General features: G+C 35.3%; 1 protein-coding gene across 1 annotated transcript; it reads left to right on the forward strand.

The window, feature by feature from the left end:
- Positions 1 to 1,111: 1,111 nt before the first annotated feature.
- Positions 1,112 to 10,839, forward strand: Dfd (homeotic protein deformed). Its single transcript, XM_029315004.2, has 2 exons — positions 1,112 to 2,996; positions 7,691 to 10,839. The coding sequence occupies exons 1-2, from the start codon at positions 2,093 to 2,095 to the stop codon at positions 8,365 to 8,367; spliced, it is 1,581 nt and encodes a 526-aa protein (XP_029170837.1). The 5' UTR covers positions 1,112 to 2,092; the 3' UTR covers positions 8,368 to 10,839.
- The last annotated feature ends 8,016 nt before the right edge of the window (positions 10,840 to 18,855 follow it).

Raw genomic sequence — 18,855 nt, forward strand, 5'->3', positions numbered from 1 at the left:
GCTGGAAAAAAATCGAAAGGCTTTTGATAATGATATAAAAGACACTTTTGTGTTATTTGTACATAAAATATAGTTAATCCCTCACGCGATGATTCTTAAGCTCGTCTTTGTTCTACAATACCGTTCCACAATATTTCGATACTGTTATTTCCTGAATCGTTTATATAGGCGCACAGTCAACGTAACTTAAATTTACCGTGCTGTATTGTCGTACCAAAGCAAAACACAGTGAGTATGCTCTTTGTGTAATGACTCGGCGTTTTATATTCTCTATGCCACGCAGCTGATCGCGAGTAGACGTACTTGACCGAGTACGCCGAGACACCAGTGCATTAATATGAGCAGAGTGTAATCGAACGGCGGATCTATTACTATTAATTTAGCCAATTTCAACTCGTCTTACGTAACATTTTTAAGCTCGAATGCCGGTTACTCACAAAGAGTCTCACAAAGATGAGATGACTTTCGACAATAATATACACTATTTTTTTTTTCATCCGAGAATCTTATTATTACTTTATCATAAACACACTCGTGTCTAATTTGTACTTGACGTGTAGGAAATATTTACTTACTCGCTTCTCAAAAGAACGATATCGATGACAAATATATTTCGCTAATCGCAACTTCGGTCATTAAATTTGTCATCTTAATGTAACATAAAAGAGACATGTCTATTATACAGTGAATCAATTAACACCCCTGTTTTGTACAATATTGACAAATAGAGGTGTAATGGGCGGTTATGCGGTAACACCTGCTGGTCACGACAAATAGTTCTGAATTAGTGGCGCGATTACCTTCGCCGTAGTATTCAATATCAACAGCATTAACGTTCATTGCCACCGTTTCTCTCAGCATTGACTCCGGCCATAAGATGGATTTCCGAGGCACGGAGGCGGGTTAAGGGGATACGTAGGAGTGACTCCACGGTTATACGTACCCTCGAGTATGCCCCATAAGGGCACAAGATCCACTGTTTCCGTGGCAGGGGTTGGTCTCATGCCGTTACAGAGTGGGGGTGACTCTGGAGAGACGCATGACGGGAAGAGGGGACGCGGCTCTCCGCATCGGCTCAAAGCCAGCCGGCGCGAACAGAGCTGGAGGGAGTTGGAAGCAAACCAGAGTTGCCAGACGAGTTTCTACCGAGGTAGGACGAGCTCACTTTCGAGTCTCTCTTTCTCTCCGACGAGAGGCTCCGTCCGCTTCGTTCATCTCTGTATACATACAAAGAAGATTATTTTGCACAAGACATAGCAGTGATAGAAGTGTAGTGTACAAAACAAATTGACGTTTAGTCATTTATTCATAAAAATATGATTGGTACCGAGTTGTTTACTTCGTCAGAGTAGTTCGCAGAGGTATCAGCTTTGATACTTATTGCAGATCAATGGTGTGGAATAAAAAGTGAAGTTTATGAGAGAAACAAGTACGTATTATTGAGAAAAAGGTGAATGAGGAGTTTGACAATGCGTTAGAAATTAATAAACTGTGAATATACGTGGAATTCGATGACAGTGAAATAGAGAAGCGAAACAAGAAGTTGCTACACCTGCCACACTGGGTTTCGTGGCGCCACTCACGTGTTGCATGCGTGCCGTGGTTATCCATCATGGTCGCGGACTAGGAACAGCTCCGATTGGTCGGTTTTGTGGTCACGTGGTATGGTAATTGGGCTCCGGTGGGCGGGAAGGAGCGAACGAGGTCGTGGAGGATCGCGAAAGTGGCGGAAGGAGAGGAGAGAATAAGCAGCTGTCCACCGGGAGTCCTGTGCTCGTTGTAGCCCCGCTCTTTCCATTTCTTTTCTCTTTTCCTCCCTCTCCTTCTTTCTCTTTTTTTCCTCCTTTCGAGAAAACGTCACCCCTTTTCGCAAGAGGCGGCAAGGTGTGGACGATGGACCACAGCGCAGTGCGGTGCAGTGTAAGCTTGTGAGAATGATGAATATTAATATGAAATGGTGCATCAAATCGGCGAACTGATGCGGAGGGTCAGATAAGAGGGTAAAATCGCGAAGTGCAGTCGTTTAAGATTCATCTGGACTATCGTGCGTGCGTGTGTGTGTGTGTTTTTCGCAAGAAAGTGCTCCACAAACATGAGTTCCTTCCTGATGAATCCATCCGCCGCCGGTGGATATCATCACCATCATCAGCATCAGCAACAGGCTGGAAATCATCATTTAGCCACCACTTCCGTTATGGTTGACCCGAAGTTTCCCCCCAGCGAAGAATATAGCCAGAATAATTATATACCTTCGACTGGCGCAGACTTTTTCTCGAGTGGTAGTAGCAGTCACCACTTGAGCCATCCGCAATCTCAACTACAGTACGGCTATCATCAGCATCATCATCAGGCAGCGTCAACTCCTTATGGTGCTTCCTCGGCGGTACAATTAAATGGAGGATACGCGAGCTACGGAGGATATTACGGCCCTCATCACCCTCATCACCAAGTGCACGCGGTGCATCATCCAAGTCTACATCCTCATCATCACGCGGTGGGTGCTTTAGCGATGCCGCCGGAAGCCCAGCAGCCGCCGCTCACGTGTCCGTCGTCGATACAAAGTCAACAGCAGCAACAGCAGCAACCGCAACACCAACAACCATCCGTACCTACGTCAACTATTCTTGGATCCACGCCTCTGTCCCCGTCTATAATGCAGAATCATGTGCAACAGCCAGATACTCTTCAGCATCATCAACAACATGAGAACAATGCCTGCAGTCCGGCCGGCTCGGGTCAGTTGCACCGAGATAATTCGCCCGATCTTCAGACGCAACAGTCATTGTCTCAGCCATCTCAACATATACAGGGTGGTCAACAACAGACCCCGCAACAACAACAACAGCATCATGTAGATGATAGCTCGGATCCAGATGACATGTCAGGAGACGGTCAGGAGGGTTCACCGGGTATGATGGAGGAAGAAGAAGATGATGATGAGACCAGAGAACGCACTATTTACCCATGGATGAAGAAGATTCATGTTGCGGGCGTCGGTGAGTGAAAATATATAAATTTGCAATTATTTTCGCTATTTTCTGCTATTCTGCTACGTTCAAAATTACCCATACACGTCACAATATATTGTTCTTACCTTTTTTACATTATTATTAGAGAGAAAGATTCTGTGATTATTATTAAATACATTATTTTATTAGAATAGACATACAATTTTACAATATGTCGGCTGTAGAAGACTAACGCGATGTCTTTTGTGTCGGTTATTGAGCAAATTAATTTTTAGAGAGGCATATTCTACAGATTAAAAAAAAGTAAAATTGTCTTATAAATATATATATGTCCGGAAACGCACTTCTTCTATAAGCTACACTCTTCCTCTTAAAACTTCCTTCAAAATTTTGTTAGATAATTTTTGACAACAATAAAACGCACATGGATATATAAATCAATTTGTATAAAATTTGAATTCCAAGTTTAGATAATATATATATAAGACAATTTTATTTTCTATTTACCTGTAGAATATGCCTCTCTATTTTTATGAATTCTGGGACACTTTATAATTATAATTCGTTTTCAAATTTGAAACTATCATCTAGTCAACAAATAATTTATAAATTATATATTTACATTTCGTTATTTGATTGTATTTTGATTGCAAAGAGTATAATTAATCGTTGTGAAAATGTCCGACGGCTTGACGATATAACTGTGTCGCGCATAATGTAGAATTTATTACATATAATTATAATTCATGAAATATTACTATAAATTAAATATTAAAATATCGTCTGTCTTCGATTCTCCAATTATTCTTCTTAATCAAATAAAAATAAATAAATAAAACTAAATATTTATCATAATTCACCATTGTTGTTCACTGATTAATCTTATTTAAATAAAACATGCGACAAATATTCGTATACTTGAAAAAAATACTTGTACATAATGCGGAAGTGTGCAGATTTTAATAGTAAATTTGTTTTTCTGGATCCCCGGCAGATGCACACACCTGTCGAAAGTATCTCCGTTTGTGTATTTAATGGATATATACAATACATTATATTCGCGCAAGGTGCTTACGGCGCTTTAGAACGGCTCGAAGACTTATGGGCTGAAAATTTATCGCTGCACCTTGTTGATCACCTGTGTGTGAGGTTTCAGCAGCACCTCATTTTATAGGTGAATTCGGTTACGCCTAATATATCTTCATCTTTCATACAGTAGCGAATACCATAAGAATGGGAAGTCGCAACACTATTCACTGGTGCGGTCAATAATACATAAATTTCGAGATTCGACACAGATAGATTTTCCATCGCATGTTTTAGAGTAGATGGAAAAGTTGATGGTACTCAAGACATGGAATTAGATATTGCCGGTGATGGTATAACGCTGCCGGCTGTTATAATTAAGGCAATTAAAGCGAATGTAGTTCTTCTCTCATAATTAATCAGACAATTACTTCCAGAACTAATATACGCGTGTTTCCTCATAGAGATGAAAAGACGATTTTGAACGTAACTACAGTATGTAGGTGTATTAATTAATGTTCTACAAATTATAAAGATTGAGAGCATCGTATCTGTTATGCGCTCATTTCCAGGGTTTGTCATATTTATGTATGTACATATATGACGTAGCTAAAAGCCAGAGAGAAAAAAAATTATATATTTATCAGGGATATATAAAGAATTCCCACAAAGGTAGTTTTTTGCAACGTAATATTCCCTCAAAATTAGACTAGCTTTGCTGCTATAAAAATTTCTATTCCGCTCGATCTCGAAAAGTGCTGCTCATTCCAGCTTGCAAGTATTTCTTTCGAGACCGCTGTACATGATACAATAAAAAAGATTCTACACCGTACTATAAAACCGAATATTATAATGAATTCTTTCAGAAAAAAACTGCCTGCAATAAAAATTTTTATTTTAGGAATCCTTGAAAATCAACGTAAAAAATTTTATATATAATATTAAAATTTTTATATTATATATTTTTTTATTACAAACGCAAATTAAAATATTATGCAATAAGACAATTGAAGGAAAAATATTATTTTATTGAAAATTCCATTCAATTTTGAATATTGTACATGAAAGTCTCCGATATTACATATATAATCTCATATACATATTATCTATGTAATTGGAAATTTAATAGTGTTTATAATGTGTAAGAAATTAAAAATAAAGAAAAGAACTTGCAACAATTTTATTCTGACAGAAAATTAGTGAAAGTATCTCAAAAATAATTTGCTGATAATATGAAACCTTATATAAAATTACAGAGTAAATAATTCTAAAAGAATGATCTTAATAAACACATTTATAAGAATTTAATCATTCAACAATTATTATGTGAAAAATTCACACAATTTAAGATGTGACATACAAATGAAGAGAAACTGAACTATTTCTTTCGCGAAATTTCGGAAAAACCTCTAGTACACATATACAAATGATAAAAATATATATTTAACTATCTTTAGTTGCTACATTAAAATGTTTTTTTTTTCAAACATACGACATTACATTTTCCATTACGCTGCGCGTCGTGCGATTTAATATTTGAAATCTCTGAACTTCGGTATGCTCGTCCGTCGGGCTGTCAGAGACTGCAATCTCTCCCCTTTGGTTGTCGAAGTATGGTTGCCGGACGTCGGAGTTGAAAGGGGCCTCCGCGAGACCGACGGTCAGCTCGGAATGGAATGTGTCTGCACGGATTCTAGACTGAACTTGTTCCCATGTTTCCTCTATCGAAATTGAGCGGACCACCATGGACTGCTACTAGCATGACTCATGAATATTAATATCAACGTGTGGCACACAGTTTGGATACATTCTTTTTTCCTTCCAATCCGATCGTTCAGTCGTTCGTTTCGTGTTTCGATAGTATCCGATTGTTTCCGAGAGTACTTTGGACATTTTATAGTTTATTATGAATATTTGCGTCTAATCTTCGTTTTTAAATATATATTTACGTCAAACATTAATCAAGATTGTATCAGCCTGTTATCTACTTCTAATAGACCCTGAAAAACTTCGCGAACACGTTCGACGAAACAATCGAATCATTTGATCTTGAAACTAACCCGTGAATTGCGTAAAGACTAATCTATTGTTTCTGTATATTTTTTTCTTTAAATGCTACTTAACAGGACCAATGCGCGCATATGTGTACGCTTGGCACTTTTTATCCTTGTGAATTTGCATATGCGTATTCTGCCTCCGCAACTCGATTGGCGTATCTCGCGGATTGATCAGATTACAAAAGTCACTTCAGCTGACTTTGATGCTATTCAAAACATGGCCATGACGTGGTCATATAGTAAAAAATGTTATATGCATATAATATCTCGGTAGATATCAATGTAGATATCACGCAGAAGAGAGAGATATTTAATAATTACGGTAATAATTATATGCACGAAGTAACAAATTCCTTTTCTTTCGTTATTTAAATAGTATATGGTTCTGCCACCGTTCAAACATTCATTATATGGCATAATATTTTAACGACCTAAAGAAAGATTTTCAAAAGGAACACCTGAGATTGGACCTTTTTTTCACACAACTTAACGCTAGGTTTTTGTGAATGAACATATAAAGTGCGTAGGAAGAAAGTCTCAAAGAAATTTTAGTGAACATAATAACGATACAATAAAACGCATCGAGGGAGACCATTCTTAAGATTTATTTGCAATACTGTATCGAGCTAATAATAAGAATGTCGGCGAGAATATTAAGAAGAATGGAAATGATTAGTTTTAGGTAAAAGTGAAAAAAATGAAAATGTTCTCTGCATAGCAAAAATAGCAAAAGTGATAGAAATTTCTTATGGTTGTATTTGCAAACATGCAATTTTAATAGTATTATTAATAGTATCAAGCGTAAGATCTCTTATAAACATCATATATAATATATACATTTATAATTAATAAGTGAATCTATATAATTACAATTTTGTTCAAAAATCATTTATATGAAATTATACATATCGTATAATTGACAAAATTTTGTTGGTCATTTTTATCTTTGAAGTTTAATTCGTGAAAAGTTATTCATTGTTGTGATGTCTATAAAACATTAATTACATTGAGATTTTTTTAATTGCTTATTATGTGTGTGTATGTATGTGTACTTCAAAAAATCAAAAATTTAAGTTTAATAAATTAGTTCATATAATTTCAAACATAGGAGAAACATTGCGTAATATATGGATCTCATTTCTTGAAGATAAAATCTGTGAAAAATTTAATGTTTCTTTTTTTAGTGAAAATGCGTAAAAATGTCAATAGGTTTCAAAAATGGGTGTTTTGTTGCAAATATTAAAAATTTGATATAGCTTAATATATAATAAAGATTAAAATATTTATAAATGAATAACACAAATTATATACATTTAAATTAATTTGATATAGTATAAATTAAGAAAGAAATTTAAAAATCTAAAAATTATTATATTTATATAATATTTGACCATTTATAATAGTGTAATATATAATTAATCTCTTATTGAAAATAAAGTTCAGTCAAATTCTTGTGTTAAGAAAAATTCCAAGTTGTAAAACAAATTCGTTTTTTAAATACAGCTCACACACATGTTAAAAGAGTCACATTTTTGCATAGCTACATTTTTTTAGATAAAGAATAAAATAGTACCTTTTTATATTGGAATTTGCCATAATTTATAGTTTCATATGGCGATTTTTGTTCTGTCCTTACAGCTAACGGTTCGTACACACCTGGAATGGAGCCAAAGCGACAGAGAACTGCCTATACGAGGCATCAGATACTCGAACTGGAAAAGGAATTCCACTTCAATAGGTACCTGACGAGACGACGACGAATCGAGATCGCTCACAATTTGGTCCTGTCGGAGCGACAGATCAAAATCTGGTTTCAGAACCGGCGTATGAAATGGAAGAAAGACAACAAGCTGCCAAACACGAAGAACGTGCGCAGGAAGAACGCGAACGGCCAGGCACCGCCAGCAACGAAGCCGTCGAAGACCTCGACGACACGGGCAAAGTCCGGCACGGGTAACAATAACAGCCAAAGGAAAAACAATAATTCGCCCTCCAGCGGGATGGAGAACAGCCTGGACTCAAACATCGGTCACGATATGGGCGAAGTTCATGGGGTCAGCACCGCTCTTCCTCCTCCCGTGGTTCATCCAAGCTTTCAAGGTCACCCTCATTCTCTGGCTCAAATCCAAGCGCAGCTGACTCATCATCACGTGGGTGGAATGATGGACGGTCCGACGGGAGGACCGTTGGGACACATAAGTTCCGGAAGTATCAGTCCGCTCGCTCCGGCTACTAGCCCTCCTGGATTGTCGCAAGTATCAGCTCCTGTACCGCCATTGGCGATAAAATCCGATTACGGACTGACGTCTCTGTAACATCCATTCCGGGAAATGTATTCGATGATGTACACTTTCGATACTACATAGCTCCTTTTCGCTGTTTCTTGTGTTCGATCGGACATTTATTGCAAACTGTATAAACTGTAGGTTGAATTCTTCTCATTGCGACATTGGACGAGAAGAGTGATCAGACGTTATTATTTTTATATATGTACGGATTATTACTGCAATGATATTAACTTTGATCGAAATTGGCAAGTTCAAAATGATCAAAATTAAAAGTTTGGTAAGGCTATTTGGACGAGAAATATAAAATAATGACGTTCGATTTTCTTTGTTTAACGTTACAACGAGAACAATTTCTTTGATTTTGTGGAAGCTAGAGTTGAAAGACTCATTGTAGCTGAATATAAAAGGAAACATAACTCTACAGTAAAAGAAAACAAGTAATAATGCCCGGATGAACTACAGAACATTTGTTAGATCATGAAAATTTATTTATCAAAATTACAAAAAAAAAGTTTACTCTTCCGAAACAACTTTCTATTTATATTTGACTGAATACGAATTAATATTATAATTTTAAATTTCATAAATATCGATTTATTAATTAAGTGTGAACATTTCAATAATTGTATGACAAATCCCGTTATTATTTATTAACATTTCTTTTACTAATTATGACCAAATTATAAAATCCTTTAAATTATTGCAAGTTCAAATATTATTAGTCAAATATTATTAATCATTTTAAAGTCTGATCAAAGATTTCTGATCTCTTGTGACTTGAATTTTCTGATATACTAATTCCAATTGCATCATATGCACAGAAAATGCAACATTTATACCTTATAGCATCAAAGTAAATACAACAAAGCATACTTAGAGCATACACATCGCGTTCAGACATGCGACTGCTCGTCAAATTAATTTTTTATTGTTTAATTTAATATTTTATATATAATAATATTACATTAAAAATAAAATGTCGTATATAAGAGATAAATATAAAAATTTCTATATTTATCTTCTGATCTTATATTCAACCACAAATGTCAAGCACTTATAGCTGTTAAACAGTTCTAAGTCTTAATGCACATCTCTATACATGATCTGTATGTCTCGAATAAGCATCAAATGTGTATTTAACTTCATGTAATAAGGTATATGTGTATGAATCCGTTACTATAATATATGATGAAAAAGCACATGTATTGTGAAGGATTAGAGTATATATCTTTGAGACATAGTCTTGAGTATATATCTTTATCTGATAGATTAAAAATCGGACAAATAAAAAATGCATATGAGTGCAATGGTAAGATCAAGTGTAAGAAAAGCTCTTAATTTCTAATGTAAATTTGTTTCATACATTGCTGATTTAATTATATTCGTAAATAAATTCTTCTTCTTAAATGCTTTTGCGTAATTTCGTGTCTTTATATGTCTGAAAGATACATTATCTCGTCAAAATTTCTAATTCAAAACATTAATTAATTATTCGTTCTTTTATTGTTCGCATAATAATACCAACATTTAAAGAGAAATTGGTATTTTATAAAATGAAAATTGTATATATAGCTTAGTACAAGTTTTATGTATGTATATATTAGTGTAAAAAAAGTTTTATCGCAACACGATATAGAAATAGTGTTTATATTTCGTATAAGTGTTGGTATTAACGTTTCCACAAGACGTGTCAACATAAATAAAAAAAATTTGAATTTTCAGGTGAAAACTTTGGTCGTTATAGTATGATTACAGAGTGTTTGTTAATAATGTCAGTAATCTTTCTCTCTCTCAGTAAATCTTTAATATTTTAAACATAATTTTAAAATATATATTATGTGTCTTATATATTCTTACGCATTTTAAAAAAGTTATTACGCTCACCTGGAACAGTTTGATTGTCGAAAAGGAAAATATATTTCCAGATCTCTTCAAACACTCTTAAAAATAATAGAGATATAATTAAAGCTATCGTATTTGAAAGCATCCTTCCGTAAGATACGTTGTAAATAATTCGAAATGATAGTATATATATTTTTACCGAAAAGAAATGAGGAATGACCAATAATAATTAGGACACAATTGCACGTAACGTAAATCAGAAGTTGTACGATTTAAGTGAGTAGTAATCAAACAATTAATGCACAGAACCGCTGTGACGATATACCAAAACAATATTATTAGATGTAAGAAGCAGAGTTAAACCCCTTAAGGTATTTTAATTCTAAAGAATCGAGTTAGAGTGTAATTAGCGAAAAGGACGTAAGAAAATAAGTGTATGAGTTTCGAGATTGTTCTATAACATTGTGACATTATACCCCTTTGCTATAATTATTCAATGTATATAGCATGTACGATAAGAAAAATGTCATCGGGCACACTTCAACTGCTTATGTTTATATTGATCGTAAGGATCGATGAAAACTATACAACCGTCAAGTAAATAAATGAATAAATAAATGTTTCATAATTTACAATAATACCAAATGTGTTTCCAAATTGTATGTGTATTATTCCTATACTCATTTAATCTCGTCCATTTTTCCGCGCAACTTTTTCTTTTTATAAATATATATGCGTATGCGTGCGCGTATACATAGGGGCGATAGTTTCCTCGCTTTCATATTTTTCATAATCTTTTACACTATTTATTATTCTGTCAGGAAACACCGTTAATCAGCCAAGGCTAGGGTAACTTGTTATCTTAAGTTTTGACACTATCTCTTTCTTAGGTATATTCGCATTACGTTATGTTCGCAAAGTATCGTTCCCATTCTGTTCGGTTTTGATAAGAGCTGCACTAAAAACGAGAGCAACACTGGATACAAAACAGGTTTAAAATAATAAGTAAATTATATAACAGACATCTTTTTCGTAAATGTAATAACAAGTTTGTTTAAAAAGATATTCAGCAATTATAAAAAGAGCCATAGATATTATCTGTTTATATTATTATATTTATATGTATATCTATTTAAATTTTATAAACAATCTCACATAAAAAAACACAAATTCTTATTTCTTGCACAAATTTAATATTTATACATAATATACACCTCCATCTCGGCCAACAGAGCCAAACGCGATGTTATTGTGAAAATTAAGAATCTTAGGAATTCGTATCTTATGGTTGAGATCTCAAAATTCCCCTTGTTCCTCTTTTAATCCCCCTCCCCTGTAAACAAATAGGCGAGAAAAATATTGATCCGAAAGTCGGCTGCATCGGGAATCGAACCCAAGACCTTTCGCTTGCCATGCGACTGCTCTTCCAACACTTACGAAACAATAGTTTTCTCAATGCGTTCACCCCAAAGCGTCGTAATTAGGCCGAAACGCAAAGAAACAATATTAAAATATTAAGTCGGTTCTTTGAAATAAATACATAATATCACACATCTCCATCTCGGCCAATAGAGCCAAACGCGATGTTATTGCGAAAATTAAGAAACTTAGTTAGAAGAGCAGTCACCCGGCAAGCGAAAGGTCTCGGGTTCGATTCCCGATTCAGCCGACTTTTGGACCAATATTTTTCTTGCCTATTTCTTTACAGGTTAAAGTAAAAGAACAAGGGGAATTTTGAGATCTCAACCATAAGATACGAATTTCGAAGTTTTTTAATTTTCGCAATAACATCGCGTTTGGGTCTATTGGCCGAGATGGAGGTGTATGATAGTTATGTATTTATTTCAAAGAGCCGACTTATTATTCTTAATATTGTTTAATATTTAAGTTGAAGCAAATATTTCTTACCACTTATTTTAATCTTGATACATAGCTTATCAATTTCTTTTACGCCCTCTACAGTTGACAACAATGATGACGGAAGAAAAAACGCAAGTTGCGAGATAACAGACAGACGAAAATATCATAGTGGATGCCACACTTTTGCTTAATAGAAAAATAAGCAGTCTCGAAACGCACATGGTATCATAATTTACAGGTATCACAGGAGCATTATGGTGTATCACAGGTATTTACTGTTTCTCGCATCCCCTCTTTTCTATATGTAATCGTATGGGCGCCCATGCGTGCGATGTTGCCGTATCAACGCATGCGCCAGAGTGTGCGTGATTGCCGCAGCCCTGGGCAAGGGATATAGCTCCATAGCACCTCGAAAAGAAGGGTGGCACCCGGAAAGCGAATGGGGGGCTTCCTGTGCAAGTCCTGCCTCCGCCCATGCCGCCAACATCCCAGGCCAACTGCCTAGATATGTTGCTACCAACAGGGTTCCAAAAGTCAGCAGACATGTTATGAACGCGTGAACCAAGGTCGCTACTCGTATCATACGTACCAGGGGATGTTTTGGGGTGGAAGAAGATATTGATAATACTTAATCTCTGTATGTATGTACATACGCATCTTATACGCTTGTCACATCTTCGTATCTTTTATATCTACTTTGACAAGTCCGACTCTCTCGCAAAAGTCTAACGATAATAGGAGATAACTAATCTTTCTGATCGCTCTTGATAACTAGATAATCCCCATTGCTTTTCATTTTTCGCTTTTTGAGTAATGAAAAGAGTATCCATCAATTTTCTGAGAGATTAAAAGATAAAAAAGTAAGGTAATAAAGAGAGAAGTAACTGGCTAGCGAAAAATAATAGCACCCCCATATTATGGTATGTATAATATACAGAAAAGTATATCCCAGCAAAATATGCTTATTACTTACTTATATATTTATTAATGAACCTGTATCAATTATGAAGAAAGACTGTTTATTTAAAATTAAAGAAAATATAGTTTTGGTTAATTATTTATATATGAAGTTTAAGATTTAAAAAATCTATTATTTTGAAAATTATTTTAAATAATTTTGATGAAAACTTTGATTTAAAAAATTCATCATTCTCATAATTAATGACTCAAGATGATAAAATAATATTGTTAATACGGAGTTTAATTACAATAAGTATGATTTTTAACTGTTATCTCTGGATATAATAGATATGCAATTTTTCATTTACAGCAATTCGATGGAAAATATTTTTAGTATACAATATAAAAAATATAATTTCAATCACATGATGTATACTCTAGATTTTGATTCTAAAATACATGTATTCTATCCAACGCAAGACGCGATACGATTAATAGCAAGCTCCCAAGCGAGTAGGAAGGAAGTACACAAGAGAGCCGCTAATTGCAAGATCTATGTACTGTCTGCTTGTTGTCCGTGAGTAGATAAACCATAAGTTTTGATGCTAAACACCTTCGCTAACTTCTCTCGGATGTGGATTAGTTGGAAATTATTGTAGACATTTTGGTTGGTCTATTACTTCAAAGTAGAACGAGATAATAATACAAAATTGATTGCAACTTGTGATCAATATTTGCATTAGAAATAAAAATAGAAGTTATTTGTTTAATGAGTTATAGAGACAGAAAAGATTCAAATAAAACAGGAAAAAATTATATAAAGTTTTTTTTATTATACTAGGACTTTATTGCAACAGAAAATTATTATAATAAATAGCTATATTGTTTGTTTTGTAAAGAAAATTATATACTATCAAATTTATTTATTCTATCAAATATGTAAATTAATTTATAGTGTCTTAAATAATAAATAAATAATAAAGGCTACAGTATAGTTGTTTAATAATTTATAAAAGATTTAAATTTTTTGTTTAAATAAGGCAAACATTTTTAGGGGACAATAAATAATTTTTTACGATTTAAATATTTAAATAAAAAACAGGAAAATATCTTCTCAAATATGATTCATCAATTATTTAGACTGCGCTTCCTAGCAAAAAAACCGGAACACAATTGTTAATGCATAAATATTTATGTCACAAATGATTGTTACGATAACAATCATATTGAGATAACAACTATTATCGAAACATTCATTTGTGATATAAATATTCACGCACTAATATGGTTCTGATTTTTCTTGATTCTATTCCTCCTATCGAAATTCCAAATATCGAGAGAAAAATATATTTTCGACTCTCTCTTCACATCTCTATATATTTAAATTACCATATATTTGCGCGTGAACACATCTCTGTACACAGATACTTATTATGATGCATTTCCGGACCTGTTTTTTGTTCGCGGTTGTATGACACCTACGCGTTCCATATATTCGTTCTTAAGACAAATGATGCATATATATGCTGGTCATTTCGTCTATATCCGCATCATAATCGCTCCGATCTACAACCTGTACGGCGCTGAACGTGAAGTGGGTAGTCATTTGAATTGCTCGTTTAGCGAGTTGTAGAGACAGACAACAAGAATTTCGCACGAGCTCATGTCCCTTATTATCGTTAAAGTTTTGTCGTTTCACGACCACACACCTTGTATTCGGCGCAAACACATAATGCGCGCGTTATATGAAATATAAAATTAAATGATACATTAAATAATCAAGATTAATACGAGCTGTCAAATATCAATGTCTACGTGCGATATAAAATTGAAAGAAATAAATGATTAAATAATTAAATAACATTTAAAGTAATTCTTGCAACAATTTACATAAATTGTTCTCTGTAAAGCATGCAGCATATGGAAGACAAAACGTTTGTTGACAAGAATGTGAACATAAGATATATATTTGATATACATCTCAGCATTCAATCATTATTTATCATATATCAGACAAATTAATCGTGACTTTGATTGACAAAAATAATGTAAAAATAATTTTAGATTATAAACCGACATACTATAAACCTAATCTCATAATCAGGGATTAAACTATAGCTTCACATAATACAGTAAAAAAATATTTAAATTTAGTTTAAAATATGCTCGGCTCGGGAATATCTTTGCATCATTGAAAAGTTTACTGTGTACAATGCGAATTTAAATTTAGACAAGACAAAATCTGGTGGAAATACATTATTAACGCGTGCGAACATAAACACTATTTGTTTACAACACTCGTCGATACGAGGCCACTGAACTAGAGTGAGGTCTGTTTATACTCTGCGAGAAAGCTTCGAATTTTATTCAGTTAATCGTCAACCTTCGTCTGAAGAGGACTGGAGAGTCGAAAATCGAGACAACGAAGAACGAGTTGCTACATATAAAAACTACGAAAGATACACTGTAAGTACTTTGTATATTATTTGCATTATTATTTACAGTTCGTATAATTATTATTCTGTCCACCCCTTTCTCTTTGTTCTCTTTTAAAAATTGTAGCATGTAAAATCAAACTTATGTTGATAAAAGAAAATGATTAAAATATGCGTAGACAGCTAATTCTGATTAGTTTTATTATTAATGTCAAGCAAAATTAAGAATCTACAAATCCAAGGAAAAAGATATATATAATATTAAATCAAAAGGCTCGCAAGATGAATAAATCACATTAAAATAAGGGCTGGGAGTCGAAGTTAAAAATACTTTATTAAGTAATAAATAATATTTTTGACCACAATAACGGGCTTTGGCTTCCAGCCTTATTTTAATCTGTGATATACATATACAATAATTGTGCTGTTGAAAATGATAACCGAATGTATCGAAAGTCGAACGTTCGATAAAATGATACTTCGCAATAATATATCTGAAAATTCGAAAAGCGATGCAAGATAGATCCGGTGTGAACGGTCCCCATCAGATGTAATTGGAGGGGATTAACGAGTCACGACTCCATTTATCAGCCACCGTAATTACAAAGCATCTCCGAACCTCTCCCCCTTTCTCGAACCTCCACCGAACAATCCACCCTCGTCGTCTCTCGCCGCATCGCTTTCCGCTCGGATCTCTCTCCGCCGACTGACTGACATCCCCCAAAGACAGTTTCGCATCTCAAATTACACATTCGCCTGTAACTAAAGATAACAGGTACCGCCGTGTCATCGAAGGGAACCGACGCGAAATTAGATTTAAATCCACCGTACAGACGTAGCGCGGAAATGTTTGATCTCCGGGGCCGCTATTAATTGCCGCTTCCGTTGAACGAAGATCGCAAAAGGGATGAAGTTCGAGAGGAGTTTCCCTCTTAAGGGTTTATTTTGATTTTGAGAAAGTGGATATAATAAATCGGCCGCGTCCCGACACTACTGTAGAACAGTAGCAGTCCGATGACACGCGCCAATGATTGAACGGGAGTCTTTCTCTTTCTCTCGAAAAGCTGGGCGGCCACGTCCGTCTGTAGAATTAATTAAAACCATCCGGACCAGAGGAGACATGTATTTTTATCTACGGCTAGTCCCGGTGACATGATCTACCTCCGAGTAGCTGGATATAAAGGGAGAAAGGGTGCTGTGTTACTGTCATCACGTTCCACTACAGAGATAATCTTATACATGCCAGAGCTCCAGCTTCACAATGTCGTATATCTCGTACCGTTAATTTTCGTTACACGCAACGCCTCGTGAATATTTTACCGAGCGTATTACGTATACGCAGCAGCAAGATGTTTGTAAATGATATTTAATGCGCGATCATTCCATTGATGGGGTTCAAGATTTGATTACCGAATTAAAGGGTGCATACTCTTTGCTTAACCTCGAATAATCGTGCAATTTCTGTTTCGTCGCCGTCATCTTTCGCGAGCGTATCATCGGCTCCTTCGTGTGAGATAATGCTACCTAAAGGTTGCGCGCACCAACAACAAGCACCACGAAAGTGGTGCCACTATTACGAGAAGCCGTCGACGGTACCTGTCGCTAGTCCGCTACCTCTGTATACGGAGGAGGAAAAGAGAGAAAGAGAGCGAGACGAAAGGAGAGAGAGAGAAGGGGTGGAGGGGGTCGAGGGGGAGGGAGAGGGAAGAGAAATAGAGAATGAGAACGACAGACTGGGCGGCGCAAAGGCTTCGACTCGCAAGCCGCACGTTCATTAATCTTGATCGGATCAGTCGAGATAGCGGCGAGCTGTTTCGGAAACCCTCTCCTACCACCCCTTCTCATCAAGTCCCCTAGTACCATCGCCTCCACCTTCTCCTTCAACCTCTCTTCCTCCCCCAAACCCCCCCTTTCACCCCCTTCTCCTCCCCTGGCCACCTCGTCCTCCGTGTGTCCCTCAGCTCCTTTTTCTTCTGCACGCTCCTCGAGGTCTTTCCTGCAGGACCCTGCCTTCGAGTCGGTTCACCCGAAAGTTAAGAGCGAGGAAACCCCCGGAACGGATCGACAGCACGGCGAGAGAGAACCGCCCGAAGCTTTTAATTCCCGTCCACACACGCGAGCTGACCAATTTCATCCATCCCAGAGAGTATCTATCTCTCTGAGATTCTCGGAACTGTAAAACCAGATTCAGGCTCACGGACGTTTGTCGATGTCTTCCCAACTGTTCTCGTAATCGGTTAATTGTACTGCATATATGAAAATTAATGCTTTGATAACTGTATTAATTTTGTTTATAATTAATACCCCGACGAAAAATTTGCTATTATTATTTTTGATAAATTGTTGGAACTTTTGTTCCCCTTTAATTAGTTTGTTTGACAGGTGCAAGTAAAATATTTAAATTTTATAAATATTTCTTTAGAAATGCTTTAATACGACACTTTCTCGTGTTTAGATATAGAAAAATGTTAGAATATTTTGTTTTGATTTACAGAATATATAGGGTGGATTTATTAAATAATTTAGTTATTAATAGGTTTCTCATAACTAAGCTTTCTCTCTGTGTTTCTATCCTATTCGCTGCTTATATTTCATTAAAATTTTTTTTGCTTCTTTGAAAACGTGATGGATCTTGTTTTCAATTTAGTAGAGCCCCAACTGCGACTACCATAATGCTCTGCAGGATCTACTCGTAGAATAGCAATGAGCTTCCATCCTGCTTGATAGCAGACTATATGAACTGCGGCGGCGATCAAAAAATTTGCGTATGAAAATCGATCAGATTCCATACAATAATATATGTTATGTTGAATATTTACTTGACTGCCAAATAGATGAATTATTGTAACAATGTTTTTCGACATTGTATATATAATTAAATAATTAATTGTTCAATTTTTAGTTTAACAGTTAGTTGGCCACACAAAATAATGAAAAAAAATGATATTACGTGGTAAATTTCCTAAAGCTGTTGTGGCAACTGTTAAGTGACCGCTAATATCATTGCTTTAGTCCGCTATAAGCATCCCTCTTCAACGCTAGTCGAATTGGGTATTAACGCCCTTCATGTAATTAATCCTATAATCCTGCAGAGACGTGTCCTGTGTATTTCGTGGACAGAAAAGGAAGGCTATTTATCTGAACTTCTATGATGGCAGTTTGGTACATACGCATATATACAGTAATATATAATAAATATTGATTTGCGCGCGCGCATATATAAATTTCATTATATATGTTTAATTTTAGTTCAGTAGATGACTATACACTCGCGTAACGATGAAGTGTCTTGCGTTGATTGGACACTCTAAATTAATGTTTATTTTACTGCGAAATTAAATTTCTTCGTTCAATCATGCTCGTTAATAAATGACTCACAGGGTCACTGAAATCGACTCACGAAGTCGTCGGATCAAAAGGAACGCCGCGTATTTTGTGACGCGCAGAGAATCGCCATTTCGGGGTCCTATTCACAGCT

The sequence above is a fragment of the Nylanderia fulva genome, unplaced genomic scaffold (genome assembly GCF_048542155.1).
Source record: "Nylanderia fulva isolate GAGA-0341 unplaced genomic scaffold, ASM4854215v1 Scaffold16, whole genome shotgun sequence".
Classification (NCBI taxonomy): Eukaryota; Metazoa; Arthropoda; class Insecta; order Hymenoptera; family Formicidae; genus Nylanderia; species Nylanderia fulva.